The following is a 21,981-nucleotide window of genomic DNA, read 5'->3' as shown; positions in this document are numbered from 1 at the left end:
GCAGGTATCTGCTCTGACTCCATCTTTCCAGGAATTCATAAAACATGTGAATGGAACCCGTAGTCTCTAGAAGTTGTTATACATAAATATGTACTTTCATACATATTTATCTCCCTATTGATGAATGAAGGGTTGGTGAAGAACCCAGGGGAGAAGAAAAGAGCCAGCTATTTCTAGAAGGGATTGTAAAGGTCTCTGAACTAAACCAATATAATGGGCCAACCAGGAAAAGAAAGTCAAAGCCAGTGAATGTCTTAAGTTGTGCAAAATCAAAGTAGCGTGACTAAACAAAGTCTTGTACTAAAATAGGGGGGAAATGTCATTGGATTGCATAGCAAATGCCAATTCACACCAAAAATATATGTTAAAAATATGAAACGTATGTTCAAATCCAACTTCTGGCAGATGAAAAAGATGAGGGGCTCAGAAAAAGGAGGGCCTTAAAATGGTGATGTGTGACTTCAGGCCGTCATTTTCAGAGGTGGCAGAGGCCAGTTGTGAATAGCAAGGACTGTCATTATGCTCCTTAATCCCCATGCCTCAGTTTCCCCGTCTTTCAAAAGGTCAGGTGAGAATGGCGCCTACCTCAGGTGATGGTTAGGTGAATTAACATGTGTCCCCCCCCACACACACACACTTTGGACAGCATCAGGGGCTCAGTGAGCACCACAGCAGCGTTAGCCCATGGGGCAAGCATTCTAGAGAGGAGGATGCCTGGTGTGTACGAGGAACAGCAAGGAGATCCATGGAACTTCAGCGAGGTGAACAAAGCACAGAGTGACAGATGAGATCGGAGAGATCGCGAGGGCCCTGTGGGCCATTTCCTCGGTGAAATGAGAATCTGGAATGAGCCACTCTGCCTGCTGAGCTGGGAAGAGACTGTACAAGGGGGTGAGAGTGGAATGAGGCCCCCTGCTGGGAGGCTACGGTCCCTGGGAGCAAGAGACCATGGAAGTGGTGAGAGGTGGTCAGATTCCAGAGACATTTGGAAAGAACTGGCTGACGGTCTGGGCGTGGGGTAGGCGATAAAGAGCCTGGGAAAGAAAGGATGGAGTTGCAATAGATGGAGACAGAGCGGCTGTGGGAGGAGGGGCAACTGGGAGCATCAAAGGTTCAGTTGGGAACATGTGACATTTGAGATACGTTAGACATCCAAGGGAATGTGGGTGTAAAATACACTGTTCTCCAAAGTGAACACCATACTAGTTGATTTAATGAATGCTAGCATTCCTCTAACATTATGGAATTACACGTGGCCGCCGAGTCAGATGTTTGATGTGTATCATCACAGGGGGAGCGTGGATGACACTTTGGAAAGAACACGGCCTTGACGGCAGGCAGGTTTGAATCCCGCCTCTTGCTCTTACCAGCTCTTTCTCTTAGGCCTATCTGAGGAAACTCCGTGCACCTTAGGTTCTTCTATACAGTACGGATGTTTTCAACCACAGGAAATGCATGCAATGTGCCTACTCACTGTAGGCTGATAGGGAAATAATTGCCTATAATTTCCTAAAGTAGATATTCCAGATCTGTCTTCTCTCTAGTCTGCTCTGTCTTGCAAATAACTACAAGCATTGAAAAGGAGGGATAACTGACAACCAACTTTTGTAAGAAACCCTGAACTCAGAATTCTCGAAACTAATTCATTTGCGAGGAATCTCAAGCAATATCGGTGCAAGTGTGGGGAACCTGACCCACCTTCGTGGACATTCTTAACATTCCAAGCTTCGTGAAAGTAGAAAAAGAGGAGTGGGGTTTTACAATGCTCAACCCCAAAGTCCAAGACCAGCTCCGAATACAATGAACCATAACAGTATCTACCCGATATTATCCGAAGCAGATTGTTTGATTTTCTCAACAACTCTCTCTACAACTCAGGGAAAATGGATTTCCAGTCTCTCAGTAGGACATAAAAAGTTTTGTTGATCTCCCATATACAAAGATTAGACAGATTCAGACCAAAAGCCTTGCGGTTTTTGTCCACCTCTTTTCCACCCACTTGGACAAATACTAGGAGAAGAGGCTGTAAACTGTGTCCTTGGATGGTGTGGAGAGACCAGACTTAGCAATTTTTTGTTTACCTGAGAGCCAGGAGCCAGTAGGTCCTTGGCCTGTTCAATGACCTGCCTCTTTCGATTAGGTCAGAAGCAGAGCACAGTGATGAGGAAATTACCTTCAGCTTGACCTTTAAGGCCCTGCTGGCGTATTTTGTGTAGACTTTCCTGTTGACATTTCTGACTGCCCCTTTCGCAAACTGAAAAAACAAACAAAACAAAACAAAACAAAACAAAACCAAAAACCCCCCTGGGGGTTGTAAAACACACTGTGTTAAGTGCTATAGGGATGTTGGTAATCACTGAGGAAATTATCTATAATTATGTATTTTAAATTATCTATAATTATGTATTTAAAAATGACCATGGAGGAGAGAAGCCCACCCTTGTCCTTGCTTGTGCAAACCTCTTGCTTGCAGGGGCTTCTCAGGCCATGTCTATGTCACCCACAAATCATCCCCGTGAATAGAGTGACCATTCCTTTTTGACTTCCCCAAAACGTATAAGCTTTCAGTTCATGGTACATTCTGTGAACTCAGAAGGGGACCTCATGGCCGGAATCTTCTATTGAATTTAATTGACCAAGAAGAGAAAAAACAGGATTAAAATAAACTAGCTGCAGCAGCAGAATAATAATGATGATGATAATAATACCTATTATTTAGAGCTAGTGACTGGGCGAAGTGTTTTCCATTTCATCTTCTTAAAAACCCAAACAAGACCATAAAATAGAAAGAAACAATTACCCTATGAGAAGATGGATGGAAAACTGAGGTTTGGGAAAATTAAGGACATTTCCCAAGGTCAAACAGCTCATCAGTGACAGAGTGGGATTAAGACCAGTTTATGGAAGACTAAAGCCTTCTATATTTCTATAATGACACTCCCTCCTTTACACCTACAACCTCCTAAATCTGCAAATATGCCTGTAATAGCAAATGGAACAGATTCAAGTCTTTAGCAGAAATGTTAGAGAGAAAATTTTAATATTTCTCTATGAATTAGTGACTTTATATGTTTGCGTTTCACTATTTCTATTTCTCTTGTATTATTTCTCTCTATATACCTTTCTCTTTAAAACTGTGTATAGGCACACCCTTCTGTTTGTGATTTTATGTCTGAGCTGTGAGTAACGTATGGATTTTTTCCGCCCATCTGGTCTCTTTTACTCACATCCTCTACCGACTTCTTTTCCATTTTTTTCCTTTCTTCTCTCTTTCCTACCAATTGATTTCTCTCTTGTAAGACCAAAATACGAAGCTAAAGTATATTCTTATTTATTGTGTTCATCTAGAGGATTTTTTTGCTTTCTTTGGTTTTTAAGTGGCTTTTAAAATAACAGTTGACTTACTTTTGTATTTTATGATTTTACAGGCCTCAGCCTGCTTTGATGGTCTGTTATTCCTGTTTGTGAAGTGTCTCCCTTTAGACTGGCAGGGAAAGTGACTTTCCTGTCTCTATGTTCCACAGCCTAACACAGAGCTGCTACTAAAAGTGTATAAACAGAATAAAATAATTGAGAATTAAAACCCAGTGCCTGCCAGTGTTTTCACAGCAGCTGATAGGTGAGAAGAGATCCGGGGGAAAATTACCGACCATCTTCCTTAAACAAGTTTGATGCTGTCTCCAATCTTGGTGGCAAATTGAGAGTAGCACCCCCACATACACCCCGCCCCAGATACAGTTGGGGTGAGGATGGGGGCGGACACCGAGATGAAACCACTTTTACCTGCAAGAGTTCGGATCCAGGAGCCGGTCCAAACCTCTCCTTCAGGAAGACGTTAGGGGACACCGGGCAGAGGCGCCAATGGATTCTCTGGTCTCGGCTCTATCCTCCCCCGCCAGGATCCCCCTTCATCTCGGGGACCTTCTGGTAGGGGGTTCCGGAGCGGAGCTGGCTAACCGAAGATTGTGCGCGGCACCCGTCACCCTGCGCCACGGCCGCGCGGACCCGGGGCAACTCCCCCCACGACACCCCCCTGATCCACACCTTCGGGTTCCTTCTGCCGACCGCCCGTCCCGTTCGAGCCGGCGGGGCAGAGGTTCCCCCACGCTGCCTCTCCTGCGTCTCTACGCCCGGTTCCCACCCCAGCTCCTGGGAGAGGTTTGCCCCTACACAGCCCCGCCTGGGCACCCCGGCCTCTCGGGGACCCCCCTCCCGCCTGGCCTCGGGTTAAACGGAGCCCACCTTCCTCTCTCCCGGTAACCCAGCGTCAGGTTCCTAATCTAGAAAGTAGGGACTACGGTCTCCATCACATTAACCCAGAACATCGGGCGACCAAAACAGGAGGCGATTCCAGGATCACGTTTATTACGAATCCCCCGCGGGTCGTCGGCCCGGGCTCTGCAGCCGCGCCGGCCGGAGGGAGGCGCGCGCTCCTCCGCGGACGGGCAGGGCAGCGGCGGCGGCGAGCGCCGGCCCCGACTCCACCCTCCCTGCCCCGCGGCGCCGCCCGCGGACCCGCACTTTCCTTCGCCCCGCGCTCCCGCCCGGCGGCCTCCCGGAGACCCGCGGCGCGCGGCGACATGGCCGGCGGCCACCGCCTCCTGCTGGAGAACGCGCGGCAAGTGGTGATGGTGTGCGCCCGCGGCGAGCGCTTCCTGGCGCGGGACGCGCTGTGCCGCCTGGCCGTGCTGGAGGGCGCCAGCCTCGTGGTGGGCACGTAAGTGGCCGCGCGCTGGGGGCCGCGGACAGCCGCGGCCGGGCCTGGCCCCCTTTCCCTAACTTGGGCGCTGTGGAGGGAACGGCGTAAAAGCTTTCCTGCATCCAGGGAGCCACCGCAGGCCTTCTAGGCACCTGTGGCTACCTACCTTCGAGGAGCCATTCGGTGAAAAAACGCTCTCAGGCTGAACCCTCCACCCCTCTCCCCTCTCCCCAGATCTTTGGAATCAGCATCTCTGTGGTGGAGTGCTCGGACTTTAAATTTTTGACAGAACACCCTCCAGCCCACCCCACTTGGTATGCTAAATTTGAGAACCATGGAAGACTTTCAGATGGTTTAGGGTGAAAGGACTTTCAGAAAAAGAGGACATTTTCTGTTTTTTTTTTTTTTTTTTCGTTTAACCCTCTGTGCTTCTTGCTAGACGTGAATAAAAGAACAGCCAGAGTTTGAGGTGGGGGGCGAACCCGCAGTAGGAGTGGGGTTTGGATGCTGATGTGAATTGGAGAGCCCCACGGCCCGCTGTTGTGCAAGATGGTCTCAGCCCTTATCTGACGCTGCTTAGGGTTGTGCAAGAGCCCAGCTTTGAGGGACCATGTGTTTTTAATTAACAAAGGGGTAAAAACATATAAAAACATTCTCAGCGTTACTGTTGAGAATTTGTTACAAACAATTTAACAGAACTGCCCAGAGGCAGGAATCCAGGGCTAACTGAGGCCATACTCCATGGAGTTCTGAGGCTCAACTGTCCCGCAGCTGTGCCCAACCCTTTCTCACTCCATCATCCAAGATGGCTGCTCCACCTCTCCCTATGGAGTCTACCTTCCAGACGGTGGGAACGAGAAAGTGGAAACAGTCCTATTGGTTAGAATTTAGTCACATGGCCCACCTGGTTGATGGGAAACCCAGAAATGTAGGTTTCATTCTGGGTGTTGATGTGTTCAGCTAAGATTTAGGAATCTAGCCCTGTGGGGAAAGGGGAACATTGATCTTGGAGGACAACTAACATTCTATACATATGAGTTGACTTTTGGGCTTGCATGTGGCTGGAGTCATTTTTTTCTTCAATAACACAGATGCAGGAAGGACATAGGATAAAGTTGACTGATAGCAAAAGACATGGACAACATATTTTAAATCATTAGTAAGCTTTTCCACAGTATTTCCCCAAACTTTAGTACTTATTTCTTGATTTTTCTTCAGGGATGGGTTTATAAAAGCCATCGGTCCTGCTGATGAGATCCAAAAAATGTTTTCCGAAGAATCATTCGAGGAAAGGATTGACTGTTCTGGGAAATGCATCTTGCCCGGTATTAACCTCTTTCTTCAGTAAAGCCCTGCAACCAGTTTTAGTAATGTAAAGAGGAAGAGCTTGTTTTAAATAGGGTGTCAAAAGCATATTAAAATATAATAATAGCTACCGTGCTTCGCATTTCTACTACTGAATGTCTAGCTGCTTTACAAACATGTTTTCATCTTGAATCCTTCTAACTGCCCTGTAAGGTAAGTATCATTATCTACATGTTACAAATTAGAAAACTCCAGTTTAGGGATGAAATACCTTACCCCAGATAGCCAGGCAGGGAAAGGGCCCCTGCTTCCCACTCACATGCCGAAGAGAAACCAATTCTGTGGTGTTTAGGTTCAAAAGCTGTTGAAGAACTTTACTAATCTACTTCATATGGGAGGCAGCTAGGGCAAGCTGCTGTTCCTAATACCAGAATAGATTCTAAATATACATGGAGTGTGAAACAAAGAACACATCTTTGCGCAGAAAAGTCCGGGGAGAGGGAATCCCTAGAGATTTTACTGAAGTTTATTTATATCTTAGTGATTGACACAAAATCAGTTTGTTAACCATCATCTCCCACATTGTTTTATGGCTTCATGAAATCCTCTGAAACAAGTTTCACAAATTTTGAGTTCTACACAAAACAGAGAGGCTAAGATTTATATTTTTAAAATGTTTACTATGTGTATCTGATAGACCTTCTATCTTCCAGCTCTGGGAGTCAGGAAATGAAGTCAGAGTGAAACGTTATGAAAAAGAGCAGAAAATACTAGAAAACAATCTGAACAGAGATTCTTTTTTTTAAAGATTGTATTTATTTATTTATTTGACAGACAGATCACAAGTAGGCAGAGAGGCAGGCAGAGAGAGAGGAGGAAGCAGGCTCCCTGCCAAGCAAAGAGCCCGATATGGGACTTGATCCCAGGACCCTGAGATCATGACCTGAGCCAAAAGCAGAGGATTAACCCACTGAGCTACCCAGGGGCCCTGAACAGAGATTCTTGATCTTTGTCCAATTACAACCACTAATGAGACATTTAATCCACAAAGTATTTTAAATATTCTGGAAAGACACACTTTACTTGAGTTGTATCTGGATAAACAAACGAGTCACACGATTACTTTATAGTTTCTCTTCAATTAAACTGCATTTCTTTTTTGAAGAAAGATTCATATTCCTGATTCCATATTTTTCCTTCTCATAGTTGGGAGAGATTATATTCTCTTTTCACACCCAGATTATTTCTTGGCGATGTAGTCCTTGGTTTTGCTCAACTAATAGATATGACATCCTGTTTCCAAAAGCTTGTTTAGTGGGCGAAAGGACCTGTCTTTCTTTAATGGATATTCTCATCATGCCAAATCACGCTCTTCTGTTAAAGCCTTCTAGACCAGCCATGCAGAGAGTGTTGTTGTTTCCTGTCTGTGGAGGGAACCCATAGACAAATTCTTCTTCCTCCCTCCTCCTCCAAGATGGCTGACCATCATCTTGCTTTCCCAAGAGTGGCACGGGGTAGTCTGCCTACTGTCTAAGGGCTTTCTATTTCTCAGCTTCAGAGATGATTTGATTTATTGATTACAGGTTTGGTGGACGCACACACACATCCAGTATGGGCTGGCGAAAGAGTTCACGAGTTTGCAATGAAGGTAACTGCCATAAATGAGGACACATCAAAATAAGGCACAAATACAAATCTTTTTATAAAGACTTGATAGGCTAACAGGCTTTGCAACATATGTCTACATTTTTTTTAAAAGATTTTATTTATGTATTTGAGAGAGAGAGAGAGAATGAGAGAGTGAGAGAGAGCATGAGAGAGAGGGGCAGAGGGAGAATCGGACTCCTCAGGGAGCAGGGAGCACGATGCGGGACTCGATCCTGGGACTCCAGGATCATGACCTGAGCCGAAGGCAGTTGCTTACGCAACTGAGCCACCCAGATGCCCCTACATTTCTTTTTCATGTGGCTTGGACTATGGAAGATAAACTGGAAAAGAAACTAACTTATAACTGTCCAAATACTATGCACAGGCCCAGCAATCATTTTAGGTATAATAGGTTTCAAAAATGTTTAGCAATAGAATCCTTATATATGTATATATGTATATATGTATGTATGTACATATGTATGTTTTAGAATCCTCCCTTTAAAAAAAAAAAAAAAAAAAGCTGAGCTGCCTTTGAGCGCCTGGGTGGCTCGGTTGGTCAACTGTCAGACTGGTTCAGGTCATGATGTCAGGGTCCTGGGATCCAGCCCCAGGTTGGCCTCAGCACCTGGCAGGGCATCTACTTGTCCCTTCCCCTCTTCCTCTGCCACTCCCCCCGCACTTATACACACACACACACACACACACACACACTCTCTCTCTCTCTCTCTCAAATAAATAAATTAAATCTTACAAAAAAACAAAAACCAAAAAAACCACAAAAAACAGAGCTGAGCTGCTTTGCTCACTTTCTCCTCTCTGCCCCTGGGAGCCTTTGAAAGGGCTCCACCATACAGTTAGAAATTCACCATTCATTGGTTCAAACTTGGAAAAATATATTGCTAATCATAAAAATAAATTGTCTTGTATTTTTCTCACCCTCCCCCAAAAAATGATTTATTAAGAAACATAAAGTGTAGTCTATGTCCTGAACCATTAATTAGCCAGGGCCAACCCTCAAATCCATGGTTGGAGCCATTTTCACATTGTTTCTTTCTAATAGATTTAATGTTTTAGAGCAGTTTTAGATTCATAGCCAAATTGAGTGGGAGGGACGAAGACTTAGTGGTACACACGGGGGCCAGCTGGGTTGTTGGAACACTGAGATACTTCTGGGCTAGTTGGTAAGTTGCTGCTGCTTCCAGAGACCCTCAGTGCTCTCCCATTTGGGCCATCCCTGCCATTCCTAAGAGGCCCTGGCAGGGGAGGGGTCTCCATGGCCCTGCTACCCCAGCATCCTTTCTGGTCTGCTGGTGTCTCTGACCTATCAGTTGTTAATCATTTTGAACATCACCCTGGATGGGGATTCTGTAGACCTGCCCACAACCTCCCGCATTTGCCCAGCCTAAAGGCGAGCCCTGTGTTCAGTTGGCAGGAGCCACCTACATGGATATTCACCAGGCTGGAGGAGGGATCAACTTCACCGTGGAGCGCACGCGCCAGGCCTCGGAGGAGGAGCTGTTCTGCTCCTTCCAGGAGCGGCTGCAGTGCATGATGAGGGCGGGGACCACGCTGGTGGAGTGCAAGAGCGGATACGGCCTCAACCTGGAGACCGAGCTGAAGATGCTGCGCGTGATCGAGCGCGCTCGGCGGCAGCTGCCCATAGGCATCTCCGCCACTTACTGCGGGGCTCACTCGGTGCCAAAGTAACCTCAGCTTGCGGGTTTGATTGGGGGCATTGAAAACAAAGAAGGGGTCAGGTGGTCCCTAAGTGGGGACGCACTGTGGGAGAGGGGAGGGTTAGGGAGTCAGACCGGGTGGAGGTGTATCTATGCTTCTGTTCTCGCAGAGAGTTCAGTAGAAGCTGTTAGAAAGGTGTTCTGATTGTAATAGTCGTCTCAAGGGTGGTTTTTTGTTTGTTTCTGTTTTTAAGATTTTATTCAGTTGAGAAAGAGAGAGAGAACACACAAGCAGAGGGAGAGGGAGAAGCAGACTCCCTGCTGAACAGGGAGCCTGAGTGAGGCTTGATGCCAGGATCCTGGGATCATGACCTGAGCTGAAGATAGACACTTAGCTGACTGAGCTACCCCGGTGCCCCTTGCAAGGGTGGTTTTAAGAAGGCAATCGCCATCAGACCCAACAGTTTGACTGGTCTGCTAATGATGAAGAAGGAAGTGGAGATATTCAAAATTCTTTTGGTTAACAGAAAGCAATGTCCTCTACTAGATCCTTTAAAATGACAGATATTACTAAAAAAAAAAAAAATTAAAAATTAAAATGACAGATATTATTTTAAATAGTTGCCCGTGACCATATAATTGCACTTTAGAGATTAAAGTAACACTCCGTAGGTGATAGAGCAAATCTCTAGGTCAGGATGACTCAGAATAGTTTTTATTTTCGTTCATCTTTTTGTTTAGCAGCAAACATGTTTGTTTTCTTGTTGTAAATGGTTTTAAGCTTTCCTTTTACCTAAAAAGTGTCTCCGATATGGCTTTTTTGTAGAGAATTCTGTCCTTTTCTGCATCTGCTTCTGCATCTTACCTGTCCTGGAATTTCTAGAGCCAAAGGCCCACAGTTCCAGAATTAAAAGGTTCAAAAGAAATCCAGGACTTGGGGGGCGCCTGGGTGGCTCAGTCCGTTAAGCAGATGCCTTCAGTTCAGGTCAGGATCCCAGGGGATCAAACCCCTAATTGGCTCCCTGCTCAGCAGGGAATCTGCTTCTCCCTCCCCCTGCTCTTGTTCTCTCTTTCTCTCAAATAAATAAATAAAATCTTTACAAATAAAATCCAGGACTTGAAAATTAACAGGACAAAGTCTTAGTGAAGTCTTGAGTTTTGATAACTTAGATATGTAAGTACTACAGGCTTATTTGAAAGTTTCATAACATATTTTTACATTTACTTAGTTTCGTGCAATTTGGAAAACAAGTTTAATGTTAATTTTTTGTTTATCATTTCAATCAGAGAAAATAAAAAAAATTTTTTTAAAGATTTTATTTATTTATTCAACCCAGAGAGAGAGATCACAAGTAGGCAGAGAGGCAGGCAGAGAGAGAGGAGGAAGCAGGCTCCCCACTGTGCAGAGAGCCCGAGGCTCGATCCCAGGACCCTGAGATCATGACCTGAGCTGAAGGCAGAGGCTTAACCCACTGAGCCACCCAGGTGCCCCGAAAATAAAAAATTTTAACATTAAATTTATGATTAAGAATTCAGAAAATTAAGTAGAAAAGAAAAATATTTAATATTTCCAATGATGTTTTTGTACATTTTTAGCAGTACATTAGCAGTACATTGAGCAGTACATTCAGAAGTACATTTTGTACTTCTGAAATTATTAAAGCTTAAACCGCACTGAGACTTTTGGGACATCCGTCTATAGAAAACTTTTTTTTTTTTTTTTCCCAAATGGAACATAAGGTGAATGATAGGCAGTGTGAGGTGGTAGAGAAGTCGTAGGCCTTGGAGCCATACCAGACCTGGGTTTCACTCCAGCTTTGCAACTTTCCCAGTGCATGATTTTGAGGGCATCACTTAACTTTTTTTGAACATCTGTAAAACAGCTAAATAACACATAATTCTATATGATTGTCTTGAGAATTAGAGACAACATACGTGAGTGCCTGTCTCCTCACAGTTCACCTCTATCCTCCCACCAATACGGTTTTTGCTGAGCAAGAAACTTTGGCGTGCCAACTACAGGACTAAAGTTTTACAGAAATTTTCTCCTTCTGCCAATGAGTCTCTGAGGTCTGATCCCCAGTGACACGGTCTGCAGCTCAGAGTATGCCAAATGATGGCTGCGTGACCTGCCCAAAGTTAGGTCGCCCGCAAGTGGTGGAGCTCTGTTTCTATCTGACTTCAAAAGCCCAGCCCTTTCCTATGTATAACTACCCTAGAATCTTAGAATTTCAGTGCCTCCCACAACCCTCTTTCCCATGCTTTTACAAATAGTGTGGAAGAAGAAAAAGGCAGAGTGATCACTAGGACCCAGCAAAGGAGCCTGCAACTGGATAGTTAGGGAAGCATTCAGGATGCCCTTTACGTGTCCTTGGCAAGCAGATTCAGTGTTTCAGCCCCCATGGCCTTGCCGGGATTCTCGAAGGCAACATGGCTGGGCCAGAGATGGATGAGCCCTTTGAGTCTCCGTGTACAGGGTCAGTGCCTATAGTAGTCTTATCGACATCTCTGCTGTGTCCTCATTGTTAAGACTCTTGAGGTATATTTTGGATTATTTCTCTACTTTTTGAGGCCTGAGGTCATTTGCTCATGGTTCGTCAGATTCTTCAAGGGCCAGAAAACCAATTAAATTAATTTAAAAAAATTTTAAATAAAAAAATTAAAAATTTTAAATAATTTTTAATTAAATTAAATTTAAATTTTTTTAATTAAAACAATTTTTTAATTAAAGAAGTTTTTGTTTTGTTTTTTTTTTTTGCTTCACGTAACCTCATTTTCTCGCCCAGGGGGAAGACCGCATCAGAGGCTGCTGATGAAATCATCAGTAGCCACCTCCCGAAGCTGAAGGAGCTTGCCAGAAGTGGGGAAATCCACGTGGACAATATAGATGTGTTCTGCGAGAAGGGGGTCTTTGATCTCGACTCCACCAGGAGGATTCTTCAAAGCGGAAAAGAGATGGGATTACAGATTAACTTCCACGGGGACGAGCTGCACCCCATGAAGGCTGCCGAGGTGGGGTTGACCTTCTTCCTTTCCTTTGTCAACACTCACGCTATGGAAAACTTCATTAGTGGGTTCAGAGGTGGGAGAAACCTTACTGAAAAGACAGAGAAACGGGAATTTGTTTGAACAATGTGTGGATTGGTCCAGTCGAGCCTCAGAATCCCTGACCCCTGTTAGAAATGTACTTTTTTGCTGGTCATTTACTTTGATGATCGCCTGCTGGTGGTATTAGTGGAAAAAGAAGTACTTCTGTGATCTTGTTTAGCAAACCCACACCCTGTTTTGGTTGGAACAGAAAGCCATGCTGGCAGAGCGGAGTAAAAATTGCTCATGTCGTGGCTAGGGTCCTCCTGGGGCAGCGGTCAGGGGAATGTTGGGAGAGCACGCCGGTCATGGTCACGTGATGCTCTTCTGACCTGTGTGTCTTGCCCAGTTCATTTATTCACGCTTTCAGCAAATACATGAGTGTCTGCTCTGTGCCAGGCTCTGAGAATTCAGCCGTGAATAAGATAGACACAGTCCTCACAGTCGCGAGTCTAGATGTCTCTCCAAACCCCAGAGCGAAATAAACAGCTGCCCTTGGGGCATAAATACAGATGTGTATAATGTGGGCATAAATACAGACACCCCAGATGTGTCCAGTGTGATCTCTTCACATCGCTTCCGGATCTTGGTCCTGTGTTTCTTGCGCAGTGAATGACCCCATCGTCTAGTATTGTCTAAGCGGAAAAACTTGGACATCACCTTGTCTCCTTTCCCCGTCCCCGGTCACGTTTTGGTCAACCAGCAAGGCCTCCAGGTTTGCCTCCTGATTATGTCCAGGTCCACTTCTCTTCCCCCGACCACCTAGTTCAGACCACCATCAGGGGCTCTCAGCAGGATCTCTTGCAATGGCTTCTCTCCCCGTGTCCAAGCCCACCCGCTCTTCAGTCAGTTCCTTTAAGCCCTGCCCTCAGTGCATCTTCTCTTCCTCTCTGTTGCTGGAAAGCCCTGAAAGGCTCACCCGTGCCAGCAGGACAGATTCCCAACTCTGCAGCCGTGGGCTTACCCGGATCCCCCTCTTGCTCGCCTGCCATGTTCCTCTTTGTCTCTACCCCCTCTCGCTTCCCCTGCCCTCTTTTCCGTGAGCAGCCACCATGAACTGTGTTAAGACACTCAATCCCCCACGCCTCTGCACGTACTTTCCCTCGGCTAACTCTACCTCCCCTCCATGTTTCTTCTTAGTTACCACTTCTCTGGGATCCTTCCCAAACCTCTGCAAGAGTGAGTTACAGACCCTCCCCACACCTGTCCCACCATGTTCAAATTGCCTCCGCACTCCCTCCTGGACAGTAAAGGGGCTGACAATTGTCCCCGCGCCTTTGCAGCTCTGTCCCTGGAGGTTAGCACAATGCCTGGCAGACAGGTGGCCTTTAGTGAGGACATAAATGGGGCATGTTTGTTGAATGAATGTGAACTAGGTGGTCAACAAGACACTTTTGGTGGCAGAGAGTGCACTGGTGAATTAAACAGAGGTCAGTACCCGGGATGACCAAATCGAATCTGGGAGAGTGAAGGTGATTCCAAGGTTAGAAGGAAGCTCCACTTGGGGAACAGAGTCAGTCTGTGGGGCATCCCACTCCCCGGAGCACCAGACCAGAACTGCCCTTAGACCCAAGCTAGCTGCTGATGAGGGGCCAGCTCCCTCCTGCCCTGGTATGGCTGTGCTGCCTCCCTGGGCCATTGCTTAATGTCAAGAATGAGTCTACTTTCCCTTCCCTTGGAATGCTTAACACAGTCACCTTTTAGCCTGGGGCACTGTGTAGGTGTGTGCATGCATGTGTGTGTGTGTGTGTGTGTGTGTGTAAATGTATCAAGCTGAGAAGAAACCCACTTTAATGCCATGTTTTCATTACCATCATAGCATTACCTCCTAGTTTTCTTCTCACAGTCGAGCCCAGACTTTTCATCTGGAGAGAAATCAAGCTCAAGTGCATATTCTCAAATGATACATATAATTTCACATTTTTCCAAGTTTGTTTTCTTAACTGATCTGTTTTCCCTGAGCGCAACGGCACTGTAAGATACCTTTCCTTACTGTGTTTTTGATGATGCTGTAAGAATCAGACTTTATTACCAGTGTCAGTCTGCATGAAGAATATCAGTGAGCACTTAGACATAAGGACAGTTGTTGAAGTAGCACACTAGCTAATTTTCCAATGGATGTCCATCACAAATCTTTTGCCCATCTGGGTGCTTGTGCTTGGCAGAGGCAGTTGCCAAGGCATTTTAGTAATAGATTGGTATTTATTTTTGCAGGAAAAACAATATTCTGGCCCTTTATTGATTGTTGTTGCTGTTGGTGAACTCTTCTCTCTCTGCCCATTCTGCTTAGCTCGGGGCTGAGCTGGGAGCCCAGGCAATCAGTCACCTGGAAGAAGCCAGCGATGAGGGCATCACTGCCATGGCAACGGCCCAGTGCTCGGCCGTCCTTCTGCCCACCACGGCCTACATGCTGAGGTGAGCTGCCCCAGTGGGTGCCAAGTGGGAGGACACAGACCCGGAGGCCTCAGTCGTATTTCATTGCCCTTCCACATTCCTTAAAAATGCAGATCAGGAAAACTGAGCTCTGGAAGATGCCAGTCCTGGAGCGAGGTTCAGGAGAGAGTTTAGACCCCAGTGACAGTTGAGTGGTGGGATTATTGGAAAGAGTGGAGCTGCCCTTTCCTTTTCCCACCTCATTTTTGGAATTTTCCAGTTGAAAAGCCAATATGTATTACTCTTATAACTACCAAGTAATGAAATAGGCTCTCCACTTTAAAAACATGCATCACATGTTAGAGATACTGGACAGTGTTCGGAATGTGAAGGGGCTGTTTTCTAAGGGGATGCAAGTGGGTACCACAGTCTTCAAAAATCCCCAGGCATGGGAGGAAAGAGGAGATGTGTAAGTATATTTTGCGAAATCTCCCCCAGGAATTTTGCTGTTTGCCCTCTATAGACTGAATACACACAGTCCATAGTCCATCTTTATGAATGCTGTTTCAGACATTGGACAGTGTCTGGAGGCAGTTTGGGTTGTTGCCCAGTAGGGGGCACTACTGGCATCTAGTAGGTAGAGGCTAGAGACCGTAAACCTCCACAGCGCCCAGAACCATCTCCCACCACAGAGAATTATCCTGCCCAAGAACTACCCAGCCACAAATTATGAACTGTGCCATGGTTGAGACACTCTGCCTTAGGCATTAGAAAAGCCAGGCTTGGAGTAACTTTTACATTTATTTATTTATTTTTTAGAGAGAGAGGCAGTGAGGGCACTCCCAGGTGCCTGTGACCTGGGGGAAGGGGCAGGGGGGGAGAGAGAATCTAGAGATTGTTCATGCCCAGTGTGGAGCCTGACAGGGGGCTCGATCTCAACACCATGACACCATGACCTGGGCCAAAATCAAGAGTGGACTCCTAACTGACAGCCACCCAGGTGCCCTTCGAGTAACTTTTTTTTTTAAGAGAGAAGAGTGGAATATGTCAGTGCTTTTCTCAAATATATTATGACATTATACCCATACAGGTGTTATTACACATTTCTCTTACTGTTACTATTCTCTGAATTTCAAGAGTAAACTTCATGTAGATTGCAACCAGGACATATCTATCAATAACTATTCTTGGTATCTTGGCATTCCCAGCAAATCTTAGTAGTCAGTCAGAGTCATCAATCGATACCTAATCCGGTTAATTTTCCATCACCAAGAAATAATGTTTGACCAAAAAAAAAAAAAATTTCCTTTCCCTCCCCTTGAATCTCTTGAAGATGGAGCAAAAATCCGAGACTTGCACTGTGAAGGGCAGCTCGGCAGTAAAAGTCTGAACTTTGTCCCTGCGCCAGAGGTGGCTGTCATCTGTGCTCACCGCAGGATGGGCTGGCCAGCTGGACAACATCACCGAGGAAACATCACCGAGGCCACCCTTCTCTCTCTGGCTTCTCTGTTCTCGTATTTTTCTGATCTCTCCAACAGGCCCAACCTGCAGGGCTCTCTGCCGGGCCTTGAATTCTCTCTTGACTCTCATTTCCAGAATAACAGTGGCCTTGTGCCGCTTCCTTTAATCATTAGTGTATGCATCTTTGTGTATACTCTTTAAATTGATTTAGGATCCATTCACCTCAGTTTTTCTGGAACTTCCTTGATACTTCTACAGCATCACTTTTTTTTTTTTTCCTCCTTCAGTATTTCTGGAAGGGGAGGGGAGGCCATCAGAATGAACTGTGTGGGGGCACCTGGGTGGCTCAGTGGGTTAAGTGTCCGGCTCCAGCTCAGGTCATGATCTCAGGATCCTGATGGGCTCCTTCTCCCAGCACCTGGGAGAAGCCTGCTTCCCCCTCTCTTCCCTGCTTATGTTCTGTCTCAAATAAATAAAATCTTAAGAAAGAAAGAAAAGGAATGAACTGTGGAGAGATTTTAAGTTCTGCCTTTCCACACGCTTATCCCTGCTTCACTCACCTCCTCTCACGCATGATGCTGATTGAGGAACATTATCTTAGGTAGTCCTGCAAACTGTCCGTCATCGACTGTGAATGTTTCAAGGGCCTCAGTCTTGGCCTGTAAACGTGTAGATTCTCAGACAACTGATTTCCATCTATCCCCCTCCCCCAAACCCTGGGAGCCTTGAATAAACACCAGCATAGTTTCTGACAGCTCAAAGTTGTCTGCCTAAGATGACCCAGGCCCCCTTACAGCACCTGCCTGAGGAAGCCCAGCGTGCCCTGCGAATGTACTGCTCGTTCCCGCAAAACCAGCTGATTGGCAGATAGGCCCCTGGACTTCCTCTTGGAGCAGTTACTTTACAAAGCTTGCAATTATAAATCCTTTCTCTGCAAAGACTTATATCTGAGATATAAGTCTTTGACCACCCAGGATTGCCTCCTCAAGGACCCGCCCCTTTTTCCTCCCAACTTCCTCTTTCTTTCTCTAAAACGCCCAGTTACCACTGCACAAATCAAAATTGAGTCCAGGCCACACTGGACCCTTTTCCCTTTCGCAGTAGTTATTACTGAATACTGTCCTCACCCTTTGAGCTAGTGTTTGGCTCGGTTTATCCCTGACATGGCTTTTGAGTCACGTCCTAAAGAATAATATTTTGCCAAGGAAATCAAGGAGACACGCAACCCAGGAAGAAGCGCAGCCATTTTACATATTAGAATCTTGGGCCTTCAAGGTTTTAAAGGCCCTACCAGAAATGTTTGAGGCCCCTCTGCCCCTGCCCAGGAAGGGAAGAGATATGAGTTTTAAAATTGCAAACTGGAAGTTAATAAAAACAACATTATTTTAACCTCATTATTTATATTTGAGAGTCAAAAAAAAGTGTTACACTTTTTAAAACATGTTATGTTTTTCTTCCTTAGCAAGGATCTCTGGAATATAACTAATATAACTAACTAATAATAACTAACTAATAATAACTAATATAACTAACTAATAATATAAAAATAAACACTCCCAAATTAAAGAAGTTAGTCATGGGCAAGTCATTTCAAAAGCAGAGATAAAAATCAGGCATCCTGGGGTTCCACCTGACTTCACCACTCATCACTTAACCTTGAGTGTCTGTTTCTTCTTCCAGAACACAGAGGGGTTGGATATCTTGAGTCGGTTTCCATTGCAAACATCTAGTTTATAGAAGCTCTACTTCCAGAGACTTCCATCTTTCTTTTTTTTCCTTCCTTTTAGACTGAAACAACCACGCGCTAGGAAGATGTTGGAGGAAGGGGTAATCGTTGCTCTGGGCAGTGATTTCAACCCAAACGCATATTGCTTTTCAATGGTAATTATTTTTAATGTCCCTTTCCAAGCGGAGAATCAGTCTTCCACTGTGTGTATCAATAATTTAAAAATAGCTCCTTAACTATTAAAATGTACAAAAGATCTAAGAAACGATTTTCTTGTGCAACAGGAAAAAAAGTGTAGACAGCAGGGTCCTTGGCTATTTCCATGCCACACGAATGCCTCTAGTCAGAGAGAGAGGAGAGAAAGTTCTATGTGCATAATTTTTTGATTCAGCCTTGGGCGTGGTGGTTTGATGATAACTTACCTCCGTCTTGGAGGACAGCACAGGCTCAAAGAAATTTTAGTAAGTAAGTGTGGAGGTGGGCTTTCATCTTACATAGACAGTGGTCTTGAAAAGTTGTAAATAAACACTCAGTACCCAGGGGTTCAGCTGGGGTAATCTCTCTAATAAAGGAATCTTTTCCAAAGCATAAGAATCTTTACATGTACATCAAAATGTTCTCATACCAGTGTAGCCGGTTCCTCCCAGATATTTCATTTCCACTATTGGTTGTGCTGCGTTGAGAAATGTCCTAGGTAGCAGCTACCATTTTGTTCCTTTCCTCTGCTGCGGTTCTTGCCTGTCTTAGCCGGTGGTCATGCACTTGGCCTGTGTGAACATGCAACTGTCCATGCCGGAAGCCTTGGCCGCTGCCACCATCAACGCAGCCTATGCCCTGGGAAGATCTCACACACACGGATCTCTGGAAGTCGGCAAACAGGGAGATCTCATCATCATCAATGCGTCCAGGCGAGTGTCCTCCCAACGGAGCTATTTTATTTTGTGCCCCTTGTGATACATAGGCTAGGTTTAAATGGCTTTTCTGCTCGATATTAGCATCTGGTCCTGAAGCCTCCGCAGCTCCCCAGTCTCCTTTACCATCACCCCTTTCCAACCAGCAAGTCTCCCTGCGGGTCCTAGACACACAGGGTAGACCAGCTTGTCCGGTCTCTTCCTCTGTCTTCCATCTGCCCTAGATCTCCAGGGTTTTGTTCCGTTTACCCGGACTTTGGACTTGTGCCGCCTGGCTTGTGTTCTTGTTTTTCTGCTGGCGTTCTGACCTACAGCTGGTTCTGGGCGGTACGTGTCCCAGCTCCTGCTGGCCACCCTGCATCTGATTCATTACCTCTCTGGCTTCTCACTCCTACCAGATCCCAAAAGCCTTGCTTCTGTTTTCCTGCCACTGGGTTCTTATTACTCATTCACTGTCTGCTGCCAAGAGGGCCTCCGATGTAACAATTTGAGTTTTATTTTTCTCAGTCTGAAAGTTGTAAATCCTTGACCCAGGAAGCCTGTTGCATTCCTTGGTCCTCAAGTTCCACTGAAGAAATCGACTTTAATTCCACTCTTCACTCTCTCTATCGAAAATAATGCTGATGTCACCTTTTACATATTACTTGATTGGATCAAATATTTTCAGGTCAAATACTTCAGTAATACCATTAAACAATATTGAAGTTGTAGACTAGTTGTCATAGTAATCTAATATTTTTTTTAAAAAAGCCCTTTATCATTGACGAGGTATGAAGAAGTTTCTAGAGAATGTATTTCCACATTAGCATTTATTGACATAGTGATCATTTTGACATGTAGGCATTAAAATATGTTTGATTTCTTTCCTAGATGGGAGCATTTGATTTACCAGTTTGGAGGCCATCATGAATTAATTGAATACGTTGTAGCTAAAGGAAAAGTCATCTATAAAAAATGAAAGATCTGAAAGGAAAGAGAAGACCTTTCGACTACATAAGTCAATGCCGTTGGAGTCCAAGTTAAAAGACCATAGTAATTTTCCAGAATGATGTCACTTAAATATATTTCAGTGCTTTGTTAATCCACTTGAAAAAACCCAAGCCATTAATTTCTTTTAATTTAACACATGCACCTGGACATCTAAGCAGGTAAATCATTTGGATCTCAATCTCAGAACATGAAATTCTTTCACAGAGATTTGCTACAAATATTTTGAAGATTCAGATGGTAGGGTATCATCGGAATGCCTTCATGGGGAAAAGCTGATTGGCAGTTAGGTAGACATGGCTTGAAATTCCCGTTTTGTTTGTGCTTTTCAAGTTTCAGTTCTTAAACAGTACTTTGCAAAAATTAGGGGATGGTGAGAAATCCAAGTGATATGCCCCAAATTAAGCAAATGTAGCCTTCTGTTATAAGCAGCTAGTTTGTCCTTTTCCCACATGGTTTGCCTTTCTAGAAGCTCTTCGAATGCATGAGTGTCCCTTGAAGGAGGGTGTCCTTTGAGTTCTCATTTTTTCTGGACTCTAACAGAAGCGCTTCACAGGAGTTCAAGACCCATCGTTTTATACGTGGGGACGGGGACTTCCTAGAATGGATGCATTTGGACCAAATCTGATAATGTAGTTTTTAAAAATCACTCTCAAGAGTTTGATTATTCACATTATAAATGTATGACAGAATGGATATAGGTCTCAATAAATATGTGTTGACACTGCTGTTGTTTCCAGTCCCAGAAGTAGATGGGTGGTATTACTTATTACAGCTTTTAAGGAAATGAACCCAATTACATAATTACACATAAAGAAATCATGGATGACGATATGAATAGGTGTTTCTAAAGCCATATGAGCTTCCTTGAAATCTTTTAAATGTTTCATCATCCTTATCATCCCAACAGCATTATTAAACTTTGTCCTCTTCATGAATAAATGATTTGAGAAGCAAAGATTCACCAAAGTCTCCTCCCTTTCATGTTAACAGAGGCTGAATCGATGAGGCTTTCCTGTGTTCCATTTTAGATGCTCCTTGTTGGGAGGTTATGGGTAACAGTGTGCATGGCTGTCACTGTCCAGTAACATGGGGCCATTGGAGCTTTGTCCCTCACAGGCTCAGTCAAGGAGTCTTGAGGGGGTGTGGCAGGCACATGGTTGCCATGGGTGATGCCTCCCCCATGACCACCAATACAGCAGTAGGAGTTTGGGATGCAGGCGATAACTACAAAGGCCAAAACTAAATATGAGGTCTGTTCAAACCCACAAGTCTATCTCGATACCTACGGAATAAGTAGGGGAAGTGCATCCTATTCTCTGTCTGGGAGGCATTCGCTTGAAACAGAGCGTTAATGTCTTTTTCAACTGAAAGCAGAAGAGGATACCCACCCAGAACTGCGTTGGTTCTTCCAGGCCAGTGTCCTGTTAGTCCTTGCCGCTTGGGAGCTTGCTGGAAATGAGAGCCTCGGCCCCACCCCAGACCTCTGAATCCGAGTGCGTTTCTTAACCAGCTGCCAGGTTATTTGTACGCTTGTTAAGTGCCGCAGTCTCGACCCTAGCCACACCGGCTGTCACACTGTGCCTCAAAACAGTTTGCTTTTGCTGCTCCAACCTTACAATGCGCCCATCGTCCATGCTAGCCTTCATGGCACGGTGTTTTAACTGTCTTTCCCTTTAGAATGGAAGTTGGTAGAGGGCAGAGCCCTCCTCATGCCCAGGATCTAGCGTGGTGACTGGTTCATAGCAGGTGATCAGTAAATGAATTCATGGATGGCTGTACAAACATACTGGTAGTCACAGTGAAAATTACTTAATTAAAACACACCAAGTAGGCCAACCCAGGAAGACAGTGTTAAGGAAAATACTTGTTTTGTGGATTGAAAAGAGCATATGAGTTCCTTAATATAATACCAAAGGATGATGCTTATGGGGGAGTAAATTAGAAAAGCAAAACCAAAGAAACAGTTCCATGGTTGGGTGGAGAGGTGGGCTGCCCTTCTTAGCTTTGGAGGTTGGCAGGATTTCGATGAGAGAGCCAGGCTCCAGGATGGAACATTATGAGGTGCTCAGAAGATCAGTGATGAACCCTACTAGCTCCTTGGGG

At 45.1% G+C, this 21,981-nt stretch overlaps 2 protein-coding genes across 4 annotated transcripts in view; one reads left to right on the top strand and one right to left on the bottom strand.

The window, feature by feature from the left end:
* Positions 1-4,002, bottom strand: part of CCDC38 (coiled-coil domain containing 38) — a 48,087-nt gene extending 44,085 nt beyond the window's left edge. For all 3 annotated transcript variants that reach the window (XM_032346736.1, XM_032346738.1, XM_032346739.1), the window contains exon 1: positions 3,784-4,002. The gene's annotated coding sequence lies outside the window, so the exon portion shown is untranslated. The remainder of the gene's footprint in view (positions 1-3,783) is intronic.
* A 480-nt stretch (positions 4,003-4,482) lies between these two features.
* Positions 4,483-20,686, top strand: AMDHD1 (amidohydrolase domain containing 1). Its single transcript, XM_032346747.1, has 9 exons — positions 4,483-4,717; positions 5,918-6,024; positions 7,588-7,652; positions 9,080-9,357; positions 12,117-12,342; positions 14,708-14,832; positions 18,039-18,132; positions 18,725-18,885; positions 19,759-20,686. Exons 1-9 carry the CDS (start codon positions 4,581-4,583, stop codon positions 19,844-19,846), a joined length of 1,281 nt encoding a protein of 426 aa, XP_032202638.1. The 5' UTR covers positions 4,483-4,580; the 3' UTR covers positions 19,847-20,686.
* Positions 20,687-21,981: the final 1,295 nt, after the last annotated feature.

This window comes from Mustela erminea, chromosome 6 (assembly GCF_009829155.1).
Source record: "Mustela erminea isolate mMusErm1 chromosome 6, mMusErm1.Pri, whole genome shotgun sequence".
In the NCBI taxonomy this organism is placed as follows: domain Eukaryota; kingdom Metazoa; phylum Chordata; class Mammalia; order Carnivora; family Mustelidae; genus Mustela; species Mustela erminea.
The sequence above is the reverse complement of the archived record's forward strand: the minus strand, read 5'-3'. Positions and strand labels throughout refer to the sequence as shown.